This window comes from Nannobrachium achirus (genome assembly GCF_963921795.1).
Source record: "Nannobrachium achirus genome assembly, chromosome: 24".
Classification (NCBI taxonomy): Eukaryota; Metazoa; Chordata; class Actinopteri; order Myctophiformes; family Myctophidae; genus Nannobrachium; species Nannobrachium achirus.
The window spans coordinates 43,544,186-43,567,359 of NC_137831.1; the positions used below are offsets into that span (position 1 = coordinate 43,544,186).

Sequence of the window (23,174 nt, forward strand, 5' to 3'; positions counted from 1 at the left end):
TATATATATGAACAATGACAAATTATTATTTAAAGGATATGTTACATGCTGGCTGACTCAATAAAGTATTAAAAAAAAATGAATACAGACCAAAAGGCCTTTGGTAATGGCACTTTTTTTTTCTTCCTGTCTTGCAGAAAGCAGATGGCCAAAAGGGGGGCAGGTAATATCACACCTGCCCCCCCCAGTGCTGCTGCCTGGTTATGCAGGTGCACTGCAACTAGCGTGGAAGTTTGGAAAGCCGGTAAAGTTTGGAAAGAATCAGACGGTAAGAACATTTATAGATATTTATGATGTCGCATTATGTGTTTACTTGCCTGCTTGCTGAAACAACCAACGAATATAAGGGTTCCACACGACTTGAGGTTTGCATTGATGGAAATGTTTGTCAAATGCTAATCAGCTAAAAGACAGCTGTTATGTTACTTGGCCAATGTCATGGTTTGTCCGTTTGTACCGTCATGAAACTGTACCTTTTCCTATGCAAACTTCTAACAAAGTCTTCAATCAATCAATCAAAGTCAAATGCTAATAATAATCTGCACCAATTTATAATGTGCACCAATTTTAAGGATTTCCAAATGATAAAGTGTTGTTTATTATAAAAACAGCTGTTGTATGTTCAGCTGTTGTATGTTACTTGGCCAATGTCATGGCTTTAATGTTATGATTCCACGGATTCCACTGGACATTTATTTTTGTGTTTTCTACTACCTGTAGGCTAACACCAGCTGAAGCACGCGGGGCAGAAGGCTGAGGCTCCAAAGCTGGTTGGTATATTGATTATTAAAGTTATACCATGTAACTTTTTATAAAACAAATCTTAAAATGGTCCTAACTGTTAAATCGCTAAAGTTTTAGAACCCCCACTCCGTTATTTTCAGCTTCAAAAGCCTTCTCTTTATATGTTTTCTATGAGCCGTGAGGGGGGGGAGAATTTCGCGGCAAAATGACGTCATCATACTACCGGCCAATCACAGCGAGGGTTATACACTGCCGGCCAATCACAGCGCATCTTGGAGTGGGGTCGCCATATTTGTAGTCTCCCGTGTGTCATAGGGGCTGTTAAGTATGACATCATTTTGTAGGCAGAGGAGAATTTCTGCCCCCAGTTTACGTGAATCTTTTTACTATTTTTACTATTTACACATTTTTCTTCTCTTTGTTGTTGAAAGGAAAGTGTTAGAATTATACTTTAGTCGTTATTTTTTAGTCGTTGCTTTTTGAAATGGCGAGGGACAGAAAATGCTCTGGGGGCAGATTCTCCTCTGCCTACAAAATGATGTCACGGCTTAAAAGCCCCATAGAACCGTGTACTGTTATAGAAAATGTAATGCCTCAACTCTTAGTGCACTAGATGCAGTATTTGAATTTGCTGGTTATTTAGACCTGGCATTAAAATAAAATGGGGTTCTACGTGGTTAAAAGAATGATTACAAATAATGTTTTTACACTAAACATGATTTTATGATTTGTCTATCCAGGTAATCGCGATTACCTGGCCCAGCATCATTTACCTGGGTTTCGCCATGAACAAGATCGCCGAGAAGCCAGCAGGTAAGATGTACATTCTCAACTTGAGTAGAAGTGGCTTATTTCAGCAGCGATTCCACTGGTTTTACCACTGTAATCCTGGCATCACCATTTTTAGCACATTTTCTAAACATTAATGTGAAGCGTCACACAACCAGATTGCGATAAAGGTGAATGAAACAACTTGGTGGCATTATCCAGGTCTGGTGTCGGAACGGAAACAGATCACGCTTGATGGCCTGATGATGGTCTACGGGTCCCATCTGCTGTTTCGTGCAATCCTCGAGGTGGCCTTCCTCATTGGCCAGGGCATCCTCTATGGCTCCAAGGTGCATGACAAGTTCATCTGCACGCGCGACCCCTGCCCAGACACGTTCGACTGTTTCATCGCACGACCCACGGAGAAGACCATCTTTCTGTGGATCATGTACACTGTCTCTTCCCTCTGCCTGCTCCTCACCCTCCTCGAGCTGTTTTACCTTTACAAAGGGAGACGTTGCGACCACCGCCTCCTCCAAGCCGCTAAGGAGCAGGAGGAGAATCCTCAGCTATAAAGGTACAGCTAATATTATTAACTGATAATGTAAGTAGCCGATCTACAAGCTTCAAATGCATCGCAACGTACTGTGAGTGTGGATCTTTGAAAAAGCGGTTAATTATACAAAACAAAGGACATTAAAATGGTTATTAGAAAGTTAAATAATGGGTAATTAGATTTGAGTTAAAGCTTCAATCTGTAACTGATGTACTACCTCAGATTCAAACCTGGGTCTCCCACATTCTACCACTCGTACGGCAATTGCAGCTTCTCCTTGGGAGATGATGTGGCAATACTACTTATCAACCAGTAGGGAGACCACCTCTAACCAACTTGAATGAATAAAAGATGATATATAATTAAACTGCATTACAGCACAAGAATCAAAAACCTCAGTAAAAAGCAGCAGCAAAAGAGGTTATTACGGATTTGGAGTTTGTTACAGATGCAGTATGTGATGTATAAGAACTGAACAAGTGCCCAAGTAGTACAATTGCTACAATACATCTATTTTAGACTGAGCTCTCAAAAGCCCAAGAAAAACAAGCGCTTCAGCAAACATACCGGCCTTTGTTAATGGCACTTTTTTTCTTCCTGTCTTGCAGAAAGCAGATGGCCAAAAGGGGGGCAGGTAATATCACACCTGCCCCCCCCCCCCCCCCCCCCTTTAGCACATACTGGACACATGGGAATCAACCAAGAGTGAGTCCCCTGAGGTGGGCCCCAGCAAGGTGAGCTGAGAGTTGGCTTGTAATGAGGCTTTAGCACATACTGGACACATGGGAATCAACCAAGATAAAAGATTGATATCTTAGAAAAAAGTGCTACATTTGTTAGTCCAACTCCTAATACCCGAGAGTGAGTTATCAGTGTGTTCCCTCACCAACTTTAATGATCATACTCTATGTTATATGTGAACATGAACTGTGTAATGAATAGGAACGTGTACCCAGTTTAGTTTTTATTTTTGTCTTTTGTTGTCTATGTATCGTGGTTCTTTTTTTGTCTTTATGTAGGTGACATGTAAAAAAACATATACATATATATATATATATATATATATATATATATATGAACAATGACAAATTATTATTTAAAGGATATGTTACATGCTGGCTGACTCAATAAAGTATTAAAAAAAAATGAATACAGACCAAAAGGCCTTTGGTAATGGCACTTTTTTTTTCTTCCTGTCTTGCAGAAAGCAGATGGCCAAAAGGGGGGCAGGTAATATCACACCTGCCCCCCCCAGTGCTGCTGCCTGGTTATGCAGGTGCACTGCAACTAGGGCTCGTGGCCCTGGCTCCAGCCCCGGCTCAGTGATTGACAAGATGGCCAGGTTCAGGGCCCCTCCCCATCCTTGCATCACACACACACACACACACACACACACACACACACACACACACACACACACACACACACACACACACACACACACACAGATATATATATATATAGATATAGATATAGATATATATAGATATATATAGATATATAGGACCATGGCTGGCCATGGGACGCCTCCCCCGCGGCGGGATCCGACTCAGTGGCGAACGGCGGCCTGGACGACGAGGTCCCCAGGCCGGTGACCCCCGAACCCAGGCACGAGGCGGGGCCCTCGGGCAGGAATTATGCCCCTCCTCCCCCGGAGCCGGCCAGCCAACCAGAGAGGCATTACAGAGTCGCAGGTACAGCCAGCCCACCAGTCTTGTTTTATTCTACTTCTCCGTGATTATGAGATGTGATTGTCATCGCCCCCAAAAAGGCCTGGAAACCATTCAGGCAATTTACACGTTTACATCACGCTGAAGAATGCTCGGAGTGCTGGCATTTATTTGAAGTGGTGTGTCATCTCGCACCATGAGACTAGTCTAGTAGTACGGTGCCATGGCATTGGACCGACATCTCATTGTTCCTACATCCCATTAGTCAGAATCTGGTGATGTTAACCTCAAATATTATGCCTAAACCTAAACCTAACCCTAACCTCAGTAAAAGTATGTCTAAACCTAACCCAAACCCTAACCTCAGTAAAACTCTGCCTAAACCTAACCCTAACTAAATTAGGACTAATGAGATGTAGGACCAATGAGATTTCTGACTTATGGGCAGTCCCCTACGTACGTGGTAAGGTGGAAACAATTGGGAAATGGAAAACAAAACAAACTGCAAGACTGCACCTCTAACGAAGAGCAAACTTGGGCCTTTTATCAAGTCATATTTTCTGGACGTTTTCTTGTAAATCCTTTAACATAGGTGCTTTAAAAAATAAGATAAGAGAGAGGTAAAGACAGAGATGTCTTGCAGAAAGCAGATGGCCAACGGGCCCAAGTGGTGGGCGTGTTGGGGACCATGGCTGGCCAAGGCGACATCCTGCAGGTCCTTTTGGATGACGGTCGAGTGCTGACCGTCTGAAATCTCATGTCACGATTGTGACAAAAAAAAGTGCTAATGTATTGACTTTTTCCATCCTAGGACCTCTTCCTGAGCCTGAGCCTGAACTGTCACCAAAGGCCACCGCCGACTTGTCACTGGCCCACGCCAAGGAGAGAGCCCGCGAGAGGCGGGCCGCCAGGCGCTGTAGTGTACACACCAGTGACATTTTGTTTCACTAGAAGCTCGGACCTGTGGGATGAAGCCGTTGGCCATGGCCTGCCCCACACGCCCTATAATATAGTCGACGTTGAAGTCCAAGGCACAGAAATCCAGCTGGTGACCCCCTTCATTTAGAGAGCCTCCCCCCGGCCCCCTTCACATGGGTCATCGTCCAAGGACAGCTTCCCTCAGCTTCCCTCCCACATTCTTTTTTTTGTTCAAATGCATTTAATTTGTGTGGTTGAAAGAAATAAAAGTTCAAACCCTTGCAGTTCTTGTTCCATCGTCCTTCCTTTCTGGTTTTTCAACAATGTGTGATTTCTGATTTTCTTTCACAATACAGAAACTTAACTAAGGTAAAACATGCATTGCTTATATAACTTATACATTGACTATTGGGAAGATTATTCAGCTCCCCATGGGTGATGGTTTTTCCCATCCACTTGGACGTTTTGTTTTACAGTGTCTCGAGACAAAGTAGCTTTTACCAGGGAGTGGTAATTTCAGATTTTCTTTGTCATTTACAAAACAAAGTTTTTTCTAAGGTAAAACATGCATTGCTAACTTGTACATTGACTAATTGGTAAGATTATTCAGCTTCCCATGGGTGATGGCTTGGCCCATCCACTTGGACGTTTTGTTTGTCTCGAGACAAAGTTGGAGAAGCTTTTCTTCTCCAATTAGATGGTAGATCTGCTATTTAAAAAAAAAAAAAAAAAAAAACATTTTAATTTCATATTTCATTTATATTTTACCGATTGCTTGTAATCCTGTCCCTGTCACATAAATCTCCAGTACGTGTGAGGGTGCTGGGGAGTTAAGTCTGCCCTCTGACAAAGTCATAAATGAGGCTAAGTGTTGGTCTGACTTGACATCTGACTCTGCTGAAAAGATGTCTCTGGTAAGCCCCTCCAGGTGAATGCAGGCCTCCTCTTCCTTGCCCCGCACCATCTCCAGACGGACACTGGCGGTCAACTTCCTCTGCAGGGCACTGAGCTGGTCCATATCCCCTTTTGAGAGATGCCTTATAAAGGCGTCAGTGATGGTCAGGGAAGGAATTTCATGGAGGCCATGAAGGCCATGGCCGCCGTTGCCCCTCAGTTTGGCCTTGTGTCCCTCAAACCAATGGCATGACCTGAGGCCACTGTGGCCTAAATGCCCCAGCTGACTGTACCACTTTCTCTGTCTTGTCAATATGTAGACTGGTGTCTCTTTCTTGTCATGTAGACCCAGTGTCTTTTGTTTAGATTCTGAAATATTAACTCCCCCGAGTCCCCATCTTTAAACCAATTTTTGGTTTAAAGATTATTTTTATTTGTTTTGGCTCAGCCCTGCTTTGATTGGAGCAGGGCTGAGCATGGATCAGATTGTAAATACCATCATCTATCATCTTTTTCACTGCAAATTCAACAATTTATTTCAGTGGACTAACATTATTTGAATGCCTTCCTGCCCTGGCATTTGGCCTTTGTTCCCTCAAAAAATGCCAACACCAAAGGCCAAGTGGCCTTGCCCCTAGGGCCGGCTTTACACTGCCACTGAAATCTAGCCTGAATCAGATCTGAGTCACTTCAAAAGTGGAATCCGATTTTTTTTAAATAGTCTAAATCCAAACATGTCACATTCAGGTCACATGAAATCCGATTTTGAAAAACCACATCCAGAGGTAGTTTCAAATCCGATCCATATCGGATCTGAGGACATCTGACTCAGTCTGAAAGCAGCAACCACATCTACCCCATAGAGTTATATGCAAGTCACTTGCTGCGCGAGCAGAGCGACCCGAGCGCGGCTGTAAATTACATCATTACAGAGCGCGAGTATTTACTATTTGATTACAGCGCACTGAGCACATGAGAAAAACAAAAGAGAAGAGAGAAAACACGTGAGCTAAACAGTGAAAACGAGAGAGAAGAGCGAAACACAAGAGTAAAGAAAAGAAGAGAGAAAAACAATATTAACGTGTGTTTACTATGGTCTATTATGTCGCATTTCCTGAACGTAATCAGAACGTAATCAACCAGCGTCGACGTAGTGACGTAACGTCATGACGCCTACGTCGTTACCACGGTAACCAAAGCATGCATGTCGCCGCAGGGCAGCTTTTGGGCTAACGCTGTCTGAACGCACAGATCAGATCTGTGTCACTTGCAAATGCTGTGTGAAAACTCGGGCCAAAAGATCAGATTTGACAACCAAATCGGATTTGGGCTGGATTTGACTGCAGTGTAAAGCCGGCCTAGAATGGTGAAATTCCAGGCCTCTCTCTTGTGCTGCTCAGCCACTATTGGCTCATCAATCTTCTTCTTAGCCAGGCTCAGGGCCTACAGGTGGGGTTAGGATATATACATATGAAATAACAGGAGGTCAGCTGATGTCCTGTTTCACATTCATAAGCAGGAGCTGCCCAGTACCACCACAATCTGTTGCTAAATGGTCTGCATTTATGCAGGCTGGAGTACTTTTTACCTGGGAGCTTTCAGCAGCAAGCACACTTAAACATTTTAGATTGCTTTATGATAATAATAGGATTACTACCTCTGTCTGTCTGTCTGCTCTGCTGTAGAATCGGTGTAAGCTACAGCCATATAATGCTGTAGAGACCCACATGTTTCCCTTTGTCTTTAACACCTTTACGCTACTTTCAAACTACTCTCTCTGCCCTGACACCATACACTCATAAAGGATGCGTGTACCAGACCAGTACATGTCATTTCCCATCGAGAGGAGGTGTCAACACCTCCATACTTTCCTTGTTTGTACACACACAGATCAGAAATCTTGCATAGTCAAAATAATCAAATGCACGCATGCAGCTGTCATCATGGTGAATTGGCAAATCTACACATGGTGTAGCATAAATGAGGGGGGATAGAGAATGATGAGGGTGATAGTTGTTTTTCATTCTGACCAGCAGAGGGCAGTATTAACCACTTACTAAAATGCACTAAATTCATTTTAAGTGGTAGGCTTACAGAAACAGGTGTAGATAGATAGATAGATACCTTTATTATCCCAAGGGGGAGAATGTGTTGCCCAGAGGCAGCACAGCAGTATAAGGTTATTTACAAAGTTACAGAGAAGTATGAAAAAGAAAAAAACAAGAACAGAGTACAGTAAGTACAGTACAAGGTACAACAGGAAAGGGAACGGATAATATATATACATAAAGTGTCTTAAAGCACGACTATCAAAAAATAATACAGTGCCCAAATCAAAGTGACCATAACAGTCAATGCTAGTTAGTGCAACAAGTATCTCTACATCATGTCAAACACAAGCAGAAATACTAAAAGAAAACTACTAACACAACCTAATAGTGCAGTGTCCAAAGGTCAGAGCGATAAAAACAACTAGCAAAAAAAGAATAAAAAATAAACAAGAAAGGGTGATGCGGCAAGACGCACAAAAAACACCCTCCCTGGAAGGTCCTTAGAGGTCAAAGTCAAAGTCAGTGCAGACTGCAGATATAGTTCCAGTAAGGAAAAAAAGGCTAACGTCGTCCTACGTTAGGAAGGTAGTCCTTGTCAATCGACCGTTGTGTGTCTCGTTGTACAGCTTGAGAGAAGCCGGTACAAAAGACTTTCCTAGTCTCTCGCATCTCCGCCCTGGGTAGACAAAACGGTAATTTCCTCTCTTACTCCAGTAACTGAAGATCTCAAGATGGAGGGGGTGGGAGGAGTTGTTCAAGATGGAGTCCAACTTCTTAGCCGTTCGCACTTTGGCAACTTCCTCCATCCCCTGCAGAGAGGACCCAACAACAGAGCCAGCTTTCCTCACCAGTCTATTTAGGTTAAAGGTGTCACCCACTCTGTTGTTGCCACCCCAGCAGGTTATTCCAAAAAGAGGACACTTGCCATGACAGACTGGTAGAACATCTGTAGCATCCTATTGCACACGCCAAACGATCTCAGTCTTCACAGGAAGAACAACCTGCTTTTCCCCTTGCTGTGAATCGCCTCCGCGTTGTTCGACCAGTCCAGTGAACTGTTCAGGTGCACTCCTAGGAATTTGTAGTTGTCCACAAACTCCACCACCTCTCCATTAATGGTGCTTGGCACCGGGGGGACTCTCTTGGAAGTGCGGAAGTCCACCACCATCTCCTTGGTCTTGCTCGCGTTGAGCCTGAGGTGGTTGGCCTCGCTCCACTGCACAAAGTCCTTAACCACACCATCGTGCTCAGCCGTGTTGTCACCCGAGATCTGTCTGACCACCACAGTGTCATCTGAGAACTTCTGCAGGTGACAGGTCTTGGAGTTGAAGCGGAAGTCCGATGTATAGAGAGTGAACAGGAAAGGTGAGAGCACAGTGCCCTGGGGGGCACCCGTATTGCTCACCAGCACATCAGACCGACAACTCTGCAGCCTCACGTACTGTGGTCTGCCTGAAAGGTAGTCTGTGATCCATGCCACCAAGCCCTTGTCCACCCCCATCAGCGCAAGCTTCTCTGCCAGCAGAGGAGGTTGGATAGTGTTGAAAGCACTGGAGAAGTCAAAAAACATGATTCTGACCGTGCAGCCCAGATCTTCCAAGTGGGTGAATGCCTTGTGGAGCATGTAGGTGATGGCGTCGTCAACCCCAATGTCAGCCTGGTAGGCAAACTGAAGGGGGTCCAGGTGTTCACTGACCGCCGGTCTCAATTGGTTCAGTACCAGCCGTTCAAAGGCCTTCATGACTTGTGATGTCAGGGCAACTGGTCTGTAATCATTGAGGACCGAGGGACGGGTCTTCTTAGGCACCGGGACAATGCAGGAGGACTTCCAAAGTTGTGGTACCCTCCCCGTCCTCAGGGAGAGATTGAAGAGATATGTGAGGGGGATAGCGAGCTGCTCTGCAGCAACCTTAAGCACCTTAGGGTTGATTTTATCAGGTCCCGCAGCTTTCCTGGTGTTGATTTGTGCGAGTTGGCGCCTCACTTGCTTGGTGGTGAGAGTCAGCGGAGATGAAGGTGCAGGGGAAGGTGCAGCTGAAGGCCCAGCAGCAGCTTGTCGAACACTAACAGGAGCTTTGTCAAACCGGTTGAAAAAAAGGTTCATCTCGTTTGCCAGCTCCCCCGTGCCTGACACAGTTGAATTAGCAGAGCCGTACCCTGTGATCTTTCTGAAACTAGAGCAGATTTCTGTTACTATTTGTGTAGATCTAAAGATTTCAAAAGATTTACACTTTGAACTTGTGAAATGGGACATTACAGTACTTTTACTTTTGGTGCTTTAAAGGACAACTTTTTTCATTTTTTATTTTAACACTCGTCTTTTATATTATTTAATTACAATCTAAAATATGAACCCTTGTTGTAAAAAACTGAAGTTGTCCTTTAAGTATATTTTGATGCCAATACGTTTGTACTTTTACTCAAGTACATTTTCGAATACTGGAATTTGAGTAGTTCACCCCCAAAATGACTTTTTTTCTATTGATTAGTCACACCATGGACTAATATTGTTTGGTATTTGTCTCATTCCTAAAACAAAAACTAAAATATATATTATAGTAATTGATTCTGGGTGGCCCGGGACCCACATGCATGGATGGGGACCCAAATACAAGGCCCTGAATGCCTTGGGAACCCAAACATTCCCGTGTCATTCCATCCATGTGCTACATATTTAATTATATATTTGTGTACACAGTACACTCCTGCTTTGGCAATGTTTTCTCATGCCAATAAAGCCCTTTGAATTTAATTTAATTTAAATATTTAATATGTACAGGGTTGTCAACATTGGACTGTCAGAATCCAGGAGATTTATTTTTTTGGGGGTGCACAGAACTCCCCAACCGGGTTCTGGGGGTCCTCTCCCTAAAACTTCTTAATCAATATATTTTTCTGTGTTCTGTTGAATTTTGTGCATGTTTGATACTTTTATCAGGCTTGCTTTACTAGCATGGGTACAATTTCAGCCTTAAAATGCCAAATGTTGGTGTACAGATTTGATGACATAAGGAAAGTAAGACATCTTTAATAATGACTTCTCATCTAAGTGAATATCTGTATGATTTTTCTTGCATGCATTGGCCCTACCCCTAAAATGAACATAGTAGATGTAATTTCCTGTGTTCTGATGAATTTTGAGAGTTTGATACCAAATCCAGGAGAAATCAGGAGATTTGCCAATCCAGGAGACTCCCAGGAGAGGGGTTCAAAATCTAGGAGACTCCTGGGAAATCCAGGAGAGTTGACAAGCCTGAATATGTAGCCTAATTGAAACGAGAGAGAGAGAGAGAGAGAGAGAGAGAGAGAGAGAGAGAGAGAGAGAGAGAGAGAGAGAGAGAGAGAGAGACCGACCGACCACACGGGACCACCTGAACCTGAACGCCGGTGCACTTTGAGCACCGCTTGCTTCATCCAATCACGTCTCCCGACGCGAGTTTAGAAACTCTAGGCTTGCTAAGGGAAGGAGCGCTCGTTTTCAGTTATTGTCCACGACATTGCAAGCGGCGCGAAGGCCAGCGGACCTTGGTCCTGCTCTTCGCGCCCGAGCGCCGCAGGCGCGAAGCCGTGGTGAATGCAATCGTTATATTTACGGCCTGGGCAAGCGCACGATAAACGCAAAGATAATTGGGTTTTGGTGCACCTTGCGCGGTCCAAGTGACTACAACGGAGCGCTCCCAACCTCCGGTTCAGCCAATCACAAGCTTCAAAAATGAGTGCGGGGCGTGGTTTCCCTTAGCAAGCCTAGAGTTTCTAAACTCGCTTCCGGGGAGTAAAACCGTGACGTAGTGGGTCTACTGTGACGCATTTTTCGTCATAATTTGTGTTCATGGACGCGTGATTATGGATCCAACTGGGAAAGATGGATAACCACGCCCCGGACTCATTTTTGAAGCTTGTGATTGGCTGAACCGGACGTAGGGAGCGCTCCGTTGTAGTCACTTGGACCGCGCGAGGTGCACCAAAACCCAATTATCATGGCGTTTATCGTGCGCTTGCCCAGGCCTTACGGCCTGGGCATAAATATAACGATTGCATTCACCACGGCTTCGTAACTCGCGGCCCTGGCCCGCTCTTCGCGGCCACTCGCGCCTGCGGCGCTCGGGGGCGAAGAGCAGGACCAAGGTCCGCTGGCCTTCGCACCGCTTGCAATGTCGTGGACAATAACTGAAAACGAGCGCTCTTTGCCGTTTCCATCCATCTTTCCCAGTTGGATCCATAATCACGCTTCATGGACGCGCTTCATGAACGAGCACTTCCGGTATGAACGCGCGTCAATACAAAGAAGCCTAGACGCGCGTTCATGTGAGTAGACCCAACTGCAGTAACTCAAAACGGCCAACATGTCCTTTTGGTTTCAGGGCGCCCCCAGGGTTCTGGGGGCTTGGGAAGACCATATTCACACCGCGGCCATATTGGATTTACGTCACGTCCTGGAGTAGCAAGCGCTTTGATCAGAGCGTGGTCTGAGACTGGAAAAGTTTGTAAACATGGAGCGATGGTCGGCAAACATTAGTTCTGTTCCAGCAATTTCTTTTGACCAAATTGACAAATGGGCAGACGAATGTGTCAACATCCCCAAAAGGATCCAAAAGAAGGGCTACAGTAACTGGATTGAAGGGTACATCCACGATATTCAAGGTAAATTTGGTTGCAACTAGGCTACTGTGTTTGTAGACTAGACAGTAGGGGAGAGCGGGGTAAACTGAGACACTTTTTACATTTGCTCCCCTCTAGGCGAACTAAAAGATATATCAGTAAAAATGTACACATTTCCCAGTAATTTGGGATGTTTCCTAACAATGGAAGATATCAGAACATATTCAAGACAAAAGGCAGAGAAAATATTATTGTTTTAAAAAAAGTGGTCTTGTGTCTCAGTTTACCCCATACCAGGACCGGGGTAAACTGAGACAGACAGAGAAATCAACGGGGTAAAGTGATCCACTCACTTTTTTCACTTTAAAACTACCATAAAAACACAAAAACCCGGTTAACCAGGTTAAATATGCACAATACAAAAATGTACATAGCAGACATTCTTTTAATAGGGTTTGTCCTGTCATTTCCACCCATGTGTCAAATAATGTGACACATGGGCAGAAGGAAAAAACTAAAAACCCTATAAAAAATATATAGAAGGGTTTACCAAACTTTCCTCAGTTGATGCTTATGTAATTTTTCCTGTAGAATCTATTTCTGCAAAGTATATGGTTGTATTGTGCATAACTAATGAAATAATTGGCATATTTAGTCAAATGTAGTCAAATATGCTAATTATCTCATTAATTATGCACAATACAAAGAAATATATATCAAAAATGGATTCTACAGGGGAAAATACATAAGAATCAACTGAGACTAGTTTGGTACACCCTTTAATCAGGTTTTTACAGCTTTCTCCATGTCTATCATGTTGGGATAATGTGAGATAGTGTCTCACTTTACCCCGAAGCAATTGTCTCACTTTACCCCACAGCCACATTTTGGGAAAAGGGATATTTTTATCAATTCAGGGTAATCTTTAGCTAGCATCTATCACATGGATTTATAAGTTGGTAGTTCATCAACATGTATGATATAAAATGTTCTCCCTGCATCAATTTGCTTTAACACAACAGCTGATTATGTTGACAGCAAGAAAAATTACTTTTACATGCAAAAAACACATTTTTGTGAAAAAAGCATGTTTTCTACAGCACTATCAGGTCTCTCTTTTCATGACAAGTGGGAAATTCAAGGGGCTTGAAAATATAATGGTCACATGACCACAAATGTGTTCCATTGCCAAGATAAATGGAGCGTCTCAGTTTACCCGGTGTCTCAGTTTACCCCGCTCTCCCCTACATGCAGTGTTTGCCCCGTCGTCATTTTACTAGGTGTATTGTGATTTTTGCATGTTAATCTAACACAATTCATTTGTAATCTAACATTAATTTACTGTATTGTGATTTTTGCATGTTAATCTAACACGATTCATTTGTAATCTAACCTAGCCGTCTGGGCCAACTAACTAGCAGACCCTCGCTACGCTCTGCGTTGTTAAGATGATGAGGACGGAGACTGTGTTTCACGTTAGCCGAAACTGTCATGATTTATTTCTGCATATAATAACCAGTAAGACTCCCTAATCGGGAGATAAGCGACCGTTGGTCGCTTATCTCCACAAATATCACAGCCTCCACCTCTCACGTCATACGGGCAGCCATAGTTACACCTGGAATGTTGAATCTCCATATATGGAGATAACCTACCCATCACACAAAGTCTGACCTCACCAGCCCATACCTGGGCATGGACGACTTATATCTCCATATACGGAGATGGCCATATATGGAGATACGATGACATCACAGAGTCCACAGCTGATGATGTGGCGTGATGTCATACAATACACAAACAAGCCCTATATAAAGGGGCAATTCTCACCAGGGAAGAGAGCATTCCCCACTAGCTGAGTATCTTAAGATGGTTGGATGTGATGATAAGCCACAAATAGGCCAAAAGTTTGTTTTACCAATTATCAAGACATACGGGCAGTTGACAGTTTGCCATTGTTACTCATTGAAGTTGAATCTCCATCTGAATCCCTTTTATGCCCATATATGGAGATCCCTGCTCTGAGTATCTGACATCACTAATCCCTTTTATGCCCATATATGGAGATCCCTGCTCTGAGTATCTGACATCACTAATCCCTTTTATGCCCATATACAGTATGGAGATCCCTAACAGAATCCCTTTTATGCCCATATATGGAGATACCTGCTCTGAGTATCTGACATCACTGTGATGTCACCTGTTTATGCCTAAATATGGAGATCCCTGCTCTGAGTATCTGACATCACTGCGATCTCACCTGTGATGTCACAGTGACACATCACCTCAGTATCTGTGATGTCACAGTGACACATCACCTCAGTATCAGGCGTTACACGTATACATTGAGCAGGGCAAAGGTGTGACGTGTGTGACGGTGGAGGTTTTCATACTAAACTGCGACCTTACGGTCGCAATCATAGAGTATATATACCAGTAAGACTCCCTAATCGGGAGATAAGCGACCGTTGGTCGCTTATCTCCACAAATATCACAACCTCCACCTCTCACGTCATACGGGTAGCCATAGTTACACCTGGAATGTTGAATCTCCATATATGGAGATAACCTACGCATCACACAAAGTCTGACCTCACCAGCCCATACTTGGGCATGGACGACTTATATCTCCATATACGGAGATGGCCATATATGGAGATACGATGACATCACAGAGTCCACAGCTGATGATGTCGCGTGATGTCATACAATACACAAACAAGCCCTATATAAAGGGGCAATTCTCACCAGGGAAGTGAGCATTGCCTGGAATGTTGAATCTCCATATATGGAGATAACCTACGCATCACACAAAGTCTGACCTCACCAGCCCATACTTGGGCATGGACGACTTATATCTCCATATACGGAGATGGCCATATATGGAGATACGATGACATCACAGAGTCCACAGCTGATGATGTGGCGTGATGTCATACAATAAACAAACACGCCCTATATACTGATGCGATATGATGACATCACAGAGTCCACAGCTGATGATGTGGCGTGATGTCATACAATAAACAAACAAGCCCTATATACTGACGCGGAGATATGAGCAGGGCAAAGGTGTGACGTGTGACGTGTGACCGACCGACCGACCGACCGACGGACGGACGGCCGGTGGAGGTTTTCATAGTAAACTGCTCCCTGACGGTCGCAAAAATAGAGAGCGGACGAGCCCCGCCCCCACTATCATTTCAATGCAAGTGCTCAGTGGCGTTTTGAAGCAACGGCTACGTGCTAGCATGTAGCTAATCCAGGTGCATTCTGGGGGAAATTGGCCACTATTTCGAGACCGCAAATGACGTCACGCTGCTCTCCGCTCACAGGAAGGATTGTCTGGAGTGGAGGGGGCGGGGCCAAAATGCGCGTTTAGGCTGCAGTTCCAACTGTGGCCACCATCGGGGCTGCTTCAAATCTAGCCCTGGGTTCTGGGGGCTTGATAATAATGCAGCAGCTTTAGCTACACACAGAAAACATTTGCAGCACACTGCAGTCTCCTCGTCATCACAACACAACGCAGAGCGTAGCGAGGGTCTGTTAGGAATGTGCTCCAGACCGGCTACAGTAGCCGTCAGTTATCTGTGTAGACTAGATACGAGCAACTTGTGGCTGCTAACTGACGTTGTTATTTGTTGTTAAATGGATGAATTCGTGTTTCTTTCATTAGTGCATTTCTGATATATCTAACGTTGCAAGTTATGTTCATATCACATAGATTGCAAGCAAGTGACATAATATGCATGTTTGTTAACATTTTGATTTCAGTCAAAGTAGATGATGACAGTATCACTACTGTGACTGTCAGGGCAAAGGCATACCCTAGTATGCGTAAAAATGAGCCCCCTTACAGGGTACAGGTAATGTAACTAGATAATAAGAAACAGGACAGATTTGTTCATACCTACTATGTCCAGTTTGTCCACTCCACATCACAAGTTCACTATGTCTACATCAGAAGAAAAGTTCACTATGTCCACAATCCACATCAGAAGAAAAGTGCACTATATGTCCACATCAGATGGGAAAAGTTCACTATGTCCACATCAGAAGAAAAGTGCACTATATGTCCACATCAGAGGTGACGGGACAAGCATTGACAAGTGATACATAAGCAGTTAAATAAGTTAGATCATCCACATCAAAACTATACTGTCCAAAACTGACAGTTCACTTGTCAATGTATTTCACAAGGTTTTCTGTTCTCTTTTTTTCCTTAAGTGGCAATGAATTTTCAAGAAGAATAAACTGAATCTCATAAATCATTGGCTACTACTCTATTTGCCTTACAGTTTGTCTACTACATAAATGTTTCCGCTCTCTTGAAATTTCAAATCTCCTTCAATCTTCATTCTTCTATTTATGTGCATGTTTTCTGCATGGTCTGTGTCAGTGGTTTTCAACCTGTTTCATATATACTTTATTATACCATTCATTTTATATGGTCGGATTCCACTGAGTGTAACAACGTTGCTTACAACATTCAGTGAAAATGAGATCAGCATTTTCATAATACTGTTCACATGCCTAGTGTGGAGACATTCATAATGTCTTGACGCTATCAGGATTCAGGAAATTTTTAAATTGGTCAGATTTGACCTACACTGCATGAAGAGATTAAGTAATGCAAATGTAATCCATTGTGTAGTGCATGTTTAACAATAATTTAACTCTTACGAGTGTAAATGAACGAAACGTACGCCTACGGGTCCATTTGGTTCTATGTACATTCTACATTTACAGAATTAACAGGTCAGTTTGGTTCCCCACTATCCATCATTTGGCTGTGGACCACCTAGAACCCCCTAAACAATGGTGGTCCCCAAACCCTTGGTTGCAAACCACTGAGAGAGAGAAATTTTGTCTGCATGGTCTAAATCGGTGTTTCTCAAACTTTCAAATTAAAAGGTCTCCCCTTACTGTACCTCTGACAGTGTACAAATGGAACCACATGAACCCTAACCGGTTCATGTGGTTCCATTTGTATGCTGTCAGAGTTACAAACTTGTATGGGTCAATTTAGACCCCCTTAAAGGAACCCACAGATCGAGTCCCTGGAATCCAATTTGAGAACCACTGATCTAAATGTTAAAACCAGTAAGACTCCCTAATCGGGAGATAAGCGACCGTTGGTCGCTTATCTCCACAAATAGGCCAAAAGTTTGTTTTACCAATTATCAAGACATACGGGCAGTTGACAGTTTGCCATGGTTACTCATTGAAGTTGAATCTCCATATATGGAGATAACCTACGCATCACACTAAGTCTGACCTCACCAGCCCATATTTGGGCATGAGCAACTTATGTCTCCATATATGGAGATATGATGACATCACACAGTCCTCAGCCGATGATGTGGCGTGATGTCATACAATACACAAACGAGCCCTACAGTATAAAGGGGCAATTCTTGCCAGGAAAGAAGCATTTCTTCGACTCAGACCTTATCGCCAGGGTTGGCTTATAGCAGCTGTCGGTAGGACCATATATGGATTCTGTTAGTGTGGATCTCCTAACAGGGCATCATCTGGGATACAATCCCTTTTATGCCCATATATGGAGATCCCTAACAGAATCCCTTTCATGCCCATATATGGAGATCCCTAACAGAATCCCTTTTATGCCCATATATGGAGATCCCTAACAGCATCCCTTTTATGCCCATATATGGAGATCACTAACAGCTAACAGAATCCCTTTTATGCCCATATATGGAGATCCCTAACAGAATCCCTTTTATGCCCATATATGGAGATCCCTAACAGAATCCCTTTTATGCCCATATATGGAGATCCCTAAAAGAATCCCTTTTATGCCCATATATGGAGATCCCTAACAGAATCCCTTTTATGCCCATATATGGAGATCCCTAACAGAATCCCTTGTATGCCCATATATGGAGATCCCTAACAGAATCCCTTTTATGCCCATATATGGAGATCCTTAACAGAATCCCTTTTATGCCCATATATTATGGAGAAATCCCTGCTCTGAGTATCTGACATCAGTGTGATGTCACCTGTTTATGCCCATATATGGAGATCCCTGCTCTGCGTATCTGGTTGCTATGGTAAACAGTTGGTTGCTAGGGTAAAAAAACATGGTTGCTATGGTAAACAGTTGGTTGCTAGGGTAAACAGTTGGTTGCTAGTGTAAAACCATGGTTGCTAAGGTGGTTGCTAACGTACACTAACAGACCAGCAACAACAGACTGTTGCCACAGCAACGTACACAAAGGTTTGTGTACACATGTGGTGTGATGTCATACTGATGCGGAGATATGAGCAGGGCAAAGGTGTGACGTGTGACGGACGGACGGACGGACGGACGGACGGACGGACGGCCGGTGGAGGTTTTCATAGTAAACTGCTCCCTGACGGTCGCAATAAAGGTTAGGCCATTGTACTGTATTTAACCATTCATGTAACAGTTTTTCTTTTCTCTTCTCAGGTCGAATTATCAAGTGAAGCTGACTGGATTCAGCAGACCAGCTGTACCTGCAGAGCTGGTCTCGGTCACTGCTCCCATCTTGTCGGCCTCCTCTTCACCCTTGCCCACTACAAGAAATTAGAACTCAAAACAGTCCCCAAAACCAAAAGTCAAACTTCGTTGCCCCAGACCTGGCACATCCCCTCACGACAATTAGGACTTAAACCCAAGCCAGCCAATTTCCTCTCCATTAATAAATTAAAACCTAAACAAACAAAGATTTCGGATTATGGCATCGAACCAAAAATGTATTGTCCCATGACCTCTTTTTGATCAATCCAGTGTTTCTTTTGCGGATTCTCTTTTGTTTAACCTTAAAGCCACAGCAGGAAAGTGCCAGATGGTGACATTGTTGGAATCCAACAAAGAACACATTAAATATGTGCCTACTGAGCACGGGAACGTGCCTCATGGTTCTGCGCTCACGTACCAGTCCCTGTACGCCCCTGTCCTCTCTGCGGATGTTCCCTCTGTTCCTCTCCCTCTTCCCGTGCAACCATGCATTTACTCGACTGTACTGAGCAAGGTATGATATGCTAGGTGTAAATATGTAGATACCATTCTTGTTATTATATTATTATATTTCTAAAGCCTCTCTTCATTTTGGCCTATTTATCTCAGGAAACATTCAAGACAATGGAGCTTGCACGAACATTTTCACCCACTCTTTTACACCTGTAAACATGTGATCTGACAGTTGATTCTCATTCTGCTTCTCAAGGACCTGTCTGAACTCTACTCTGGACTCAAGTTCTCTCATGACGAAGCTCTGCAGCTTGAGGAGGAAACAAGAGACCAGAGTAGCTGTAAACTGTGGCGTGACGTAAGGGCTGAACGCATTACGTCATCCAACTTCAAGCGGGTTTGTTCCAGGCGATCCAACTTTGAAGGTCTTGCTTCCGCACTGAGAAGACAGAAGTCCATCCAGACAGCCGAGATGAAGAGAGGACTCCTGCTTGAACCAGAGGCAGCAGTGATGTACTCTGAGGTGACAGGACACCAGATTTACCCCAGTGGGTTTGTGTTAAATCCAAATGCCCCCCATCTTGGCTGTTCACCTGACAGGAGAGTCACAGACCTTAATGCTGACCCCTGCCATGGTCTTTTAGAAATAAAATGCCCTAATAAAGACAGCTACAGGAGCTGCCCATACCTTACTGAAAAGGATGGAAAATATTTTTTAAATCACAATCATGAATATCACTACCAAATCATGGGACAACTGGGATTGACGGGATTGGAGTGGTGTGACCTGTTTGTCATGTGTAAGGAGGATTACCATCTGGAGAGGGTCTGCTTCGACCCCACATTGTGGGAGGCCATTAAAACCACGCTTGATATGTTTTTTTTTTGATTATTTCCTCCCTACACTTGGCCAGTAGTTTTTCTTTCTTTTTTCAGATTTGTTTTTGGGCTTCTATGATTTAACTGATAGGACAGTAGACTGACTGCGCTTGTACCAGTTAGCCAGCAGGCACCCCTGGCCAGTATATTTAACAAGACACATTGTTCGTCTATTTAACTCTGTTACAAGTGATGAAAAGGTATACAAGTGTCATCTAAGTTTTGTCAAAATCTACAAAGTAACTTTTATGTTTTCAAATCATTGTAGTGGTACAAAAACAATATTTGCCTCTACGACAGGGGTCTTCAACAAGGGGTCCTCAGAGTTACCACATGGGGTCCAGAATCATTGTGTGATAGGGATGTTTCAGTTTTCTTTTTACATTAACTGCTTGGACCATAGCATCACTTATGCCTTGAAGGTTGTACATTGGCTATTTTCAGCATTGTTTGGCGTTGAGGGGGAAAAGAGCAGACAAAGTATGGAGTGAAAGGTCAAGCTTACTAAGAGATTAAGTGTTTAAATGGGGAAAATACACATTAACACAGGGGTCTTCAACAGGGGGTCATCAGAGTTACTACAGGGGGTCCTCCAAATATTTGTGTGATAGAAACTTTTTTTTTTCCTTTTTTAGATCCTAGCGAGAACTTTAGCCAAAAATGGCAGATCTACAAACTCACAGCGCCTCGCACCGCAAAGAGCTTTGGTGTAGAGGGGCAAAAGAGCAGATTAATTACAGAGTGAAAGGTCAAGTTTATTAAGTATTGACGGTTCAAGTGGTTAAATATCTGAAAACAAATTCACATGAATCCAACATACTGTACATTGATAATTGTGCTGTCAAACAATGAAACTATATGGAATCTATGAACAGGTTGTGGGGGTCCCTGCTTCATCTCTACTAAGGGGTCCTTAGCCTGAAAACGTTGAAGACCCCTGCATTAACAGGAATCCAACATACTACTGATATGTAGTCTTTGAAACGGTTTAATCTGCAACATTTCTTAAAATATGTAGTGGGGGGTCTCTGCTTCATCTCTGTCTAAGCCAAGGGCCCCTTGGCCTGAAAACATTGAAGACACCTAGGATGTAGTGGGGTTGAGATAAGCACAGAACTTTGTAAAATTATTGAAATCAAAATGTACTTAAAATACCTAAAGTAGAAAGTACTCATTATGCAGAAATGTCCCATTTTTCAAGTTCTCGAGTGTAAAAAGGTATACATGTGTTCACAATGTATATGGCTGAAGTGAATAAGGTTTTCTTTTTCAAATCATTGTAGTGGTAGGACGGGTCTACAACAAGGAGTCTGGGGGGGTCGTCAGAGTACTACAGGGGTCTTCGAAATCATTGTGTCAAAGGAACTTTTCATTTTTTATATATATATATATCAACCGCTTGAACCATAGCATTACTATTCTGAGCAGAACATTTGCTAACAAATAGCAGATCCACAAGTTCAAAACACTTCAAAGCTTGTACATTGCTATTTTCAGGAAATAGTTTGGTGTTGAGGGGGATAAGAGCAGACAAAGTATGGAGTAAAAGGTCAACAGATTAAGTGGTTAAATGGGGAAAATGCACATTAACAGGAATCCAACATACTGATATGAAGTCTATGAAATCTATGACACGGTTTAATATGCAACATTATTTATCGGTGCCATGGCATTGGTCCGAAGGTTCATTAGTCCGAATTAGTTTAGAATACTATGCCTAACCTCAGTAACCCAAACTAAATTTGGACTAATGAACCTTCGGACTTAAAGTCCCCTATTTATTACAATATGTAGTGGGGGGGTCTGCTTCATTTAGTCAGGTTTTGAGTGCGTATAAGTGTCAAATGTATATGGCAGAAGCCCGTAATGTTTTTTTTGTTTTAATCAAAATCTACAACGTAAATTTTCATTGTAGTGGTACAAAAACAATATTTGCCCCTGAGATGTGGGGTTGAGGTAAAGTGCAAAAAATTGTAAATACTGAGAAATTGTAAATGCCTCAAGTACCTCAGAGAACGTGCTTATTTACTTTACACCACTAGATTCAGTTTGACACCGATCACATCACTGACGACATCCTCACCATTATCCATTCCTCACTGACCTCATAACACCTTTCCTATTAGAAAATAAATATTCTTTTGAAATCATGAAGTCATTCATTTTTTTCATTTCCTACAGGGCTTCACAATTATGTCAATGTCCCAATAATTAGCAAAGGAACATGTTTAATTCTGCTCCATATAAGGGTCTTCTCTTTTTATAAATAAAATCATGTCAAGAAAATTTTGTTTCCAGCTGCTACAGAGGCTGTTTAATATTTATCCAGAAAAACAAGGTAATTTTTAAATCGGATTTGAACCCATTTAGGCCTAGAAATGATTGAATGCTTTAACCAGTGAAAAATAGCAGATATACAAGCGCGACCTTGTAGATCTGCTATTTTTGAAAAAGTCGAAAATGTGTGGAAATCTTTGAATGTATGTATTTTCAAAGCGAACGTTTGTAACTCAAATTTTGCGTCTGGGTGGTCCCTGGCCAAATACATATCATTTTGGGGGTCCTTCACATGAAAAGGTTTGAGAACCACTGACATAATAGTAGTCTCTCAAGAACAGACTGAGCTCCAGTTAAGTGAAAAGGAGCTTTTCTTTGACGATGGCTGGCCAGACTGCGGACATAGAAACATGGGTTTTTCAAAAGACACTTATAGAATCGTGTCAAAATTCAAATTTTCACGATTTTTCAAAAATAGCAGATCTACAAGCTCGCAGCGCGGCACAGCATAAAATGATACACAAAATGTGTACCCGTTCTAAATGGGTTAATGATTTTTTCTAATCATACTTAGGCCTAAATGGGTTAAAAGAGTGGGCCCTGGAAATTTGTCAGCATGGCGCACACATACCATAGCTGGTTTATGCTCCCCAAGAGTGTGAGAGGAAGAACTCCATCAAATATATGGTACTGCTTGATTCTCCCTATGGCTCGCTCAACATGTATTCTCAACCTGGCAATTTTTTGAGTGGTGGTGACCTCCTCCTTGGTGAGTTGCCCCTTTTGTCTGAGAAACGCTGGCATAACAAGCCCCACATTAATAGGTGACAACAGATCATTTATGAGAAACCCCTTAT

At 43.0% G+C, this 23,174-nt stretch overlaps 2 protein-coding genes and 1 long non-coding RNA gene across 3 annotated transcripts in view; all 3 read left to right on the forward strand.

Annotated features, from left to right (window-relative positions):
• The first annotated feature begins 253 nt into the window (after positions 1–253).
• LOC308280558 (gap junction gamma-1 protein-like) lies at positions 254–2,739 on the forward strand. The gene is made up of 4 exons (XM_080720887.1): positions 254–268; positions 1,485–1,557; positions 1,735–2,089; positions 2,677–2,739. The coding sequence occupies exons 2-3, from the start codon at positions 1,530–1,532 to the stop codon at positions 2,085–2,087; spliced, it is 381 nt and encodes a 126-aa protein (XP_080577013.1). The 5' UTR covers positions 254–268; positions 1,485–1,529; the 3' UTR covers positions 2,088–2,089; positions 2,677–2,739.
• A 27-nt stretch (positions 2,740–2,766) lies between these two features.
• Positions 2,767–23,174, forward strand: part of LOC308280556 (gap junction gamma-1 protein-like) — a 36,415-nt gene continuing 16,007 nt past the window's right edge. Inside the window, exon 1 of the mRNA XM_080720884.1 lies at positions 2,767–2,802. The gene's annotated coding sequence lies outside the window, so the exon portion shown is untranslated. The remainder of the gene's footprint in view (positions 2,803–23,174) is intronic.
• LOC308280562 lies at positions 12,069–22,174 on the forward strand. Its single transcript, XR_013961753.1, has 3 exons — positions 12,069–12,242; positions 18,658–19,222; positions 19,418–22,174. It is a non-coding gene; the product is annotated as an uncharacterized lncRNA (long non-coding RNA).

What these genes read in the sequence shown, in the direction of transcription:
- LOC308280558 (XM_080720887.1), top strand. Translation starts at nt 1,530, where the DNA reads ATGAACAAGATCGCCGAGAAGCCAGCAG. An exon ending in GATCGCCGAGAAGCCAGCAG is followed by an intron (nt 1,558 to 1,734) that starts GTAAGATGTACA and finishes GGCATTATCCAG; the next exon opens with GTCTGGTGTCGGAACGGAAA.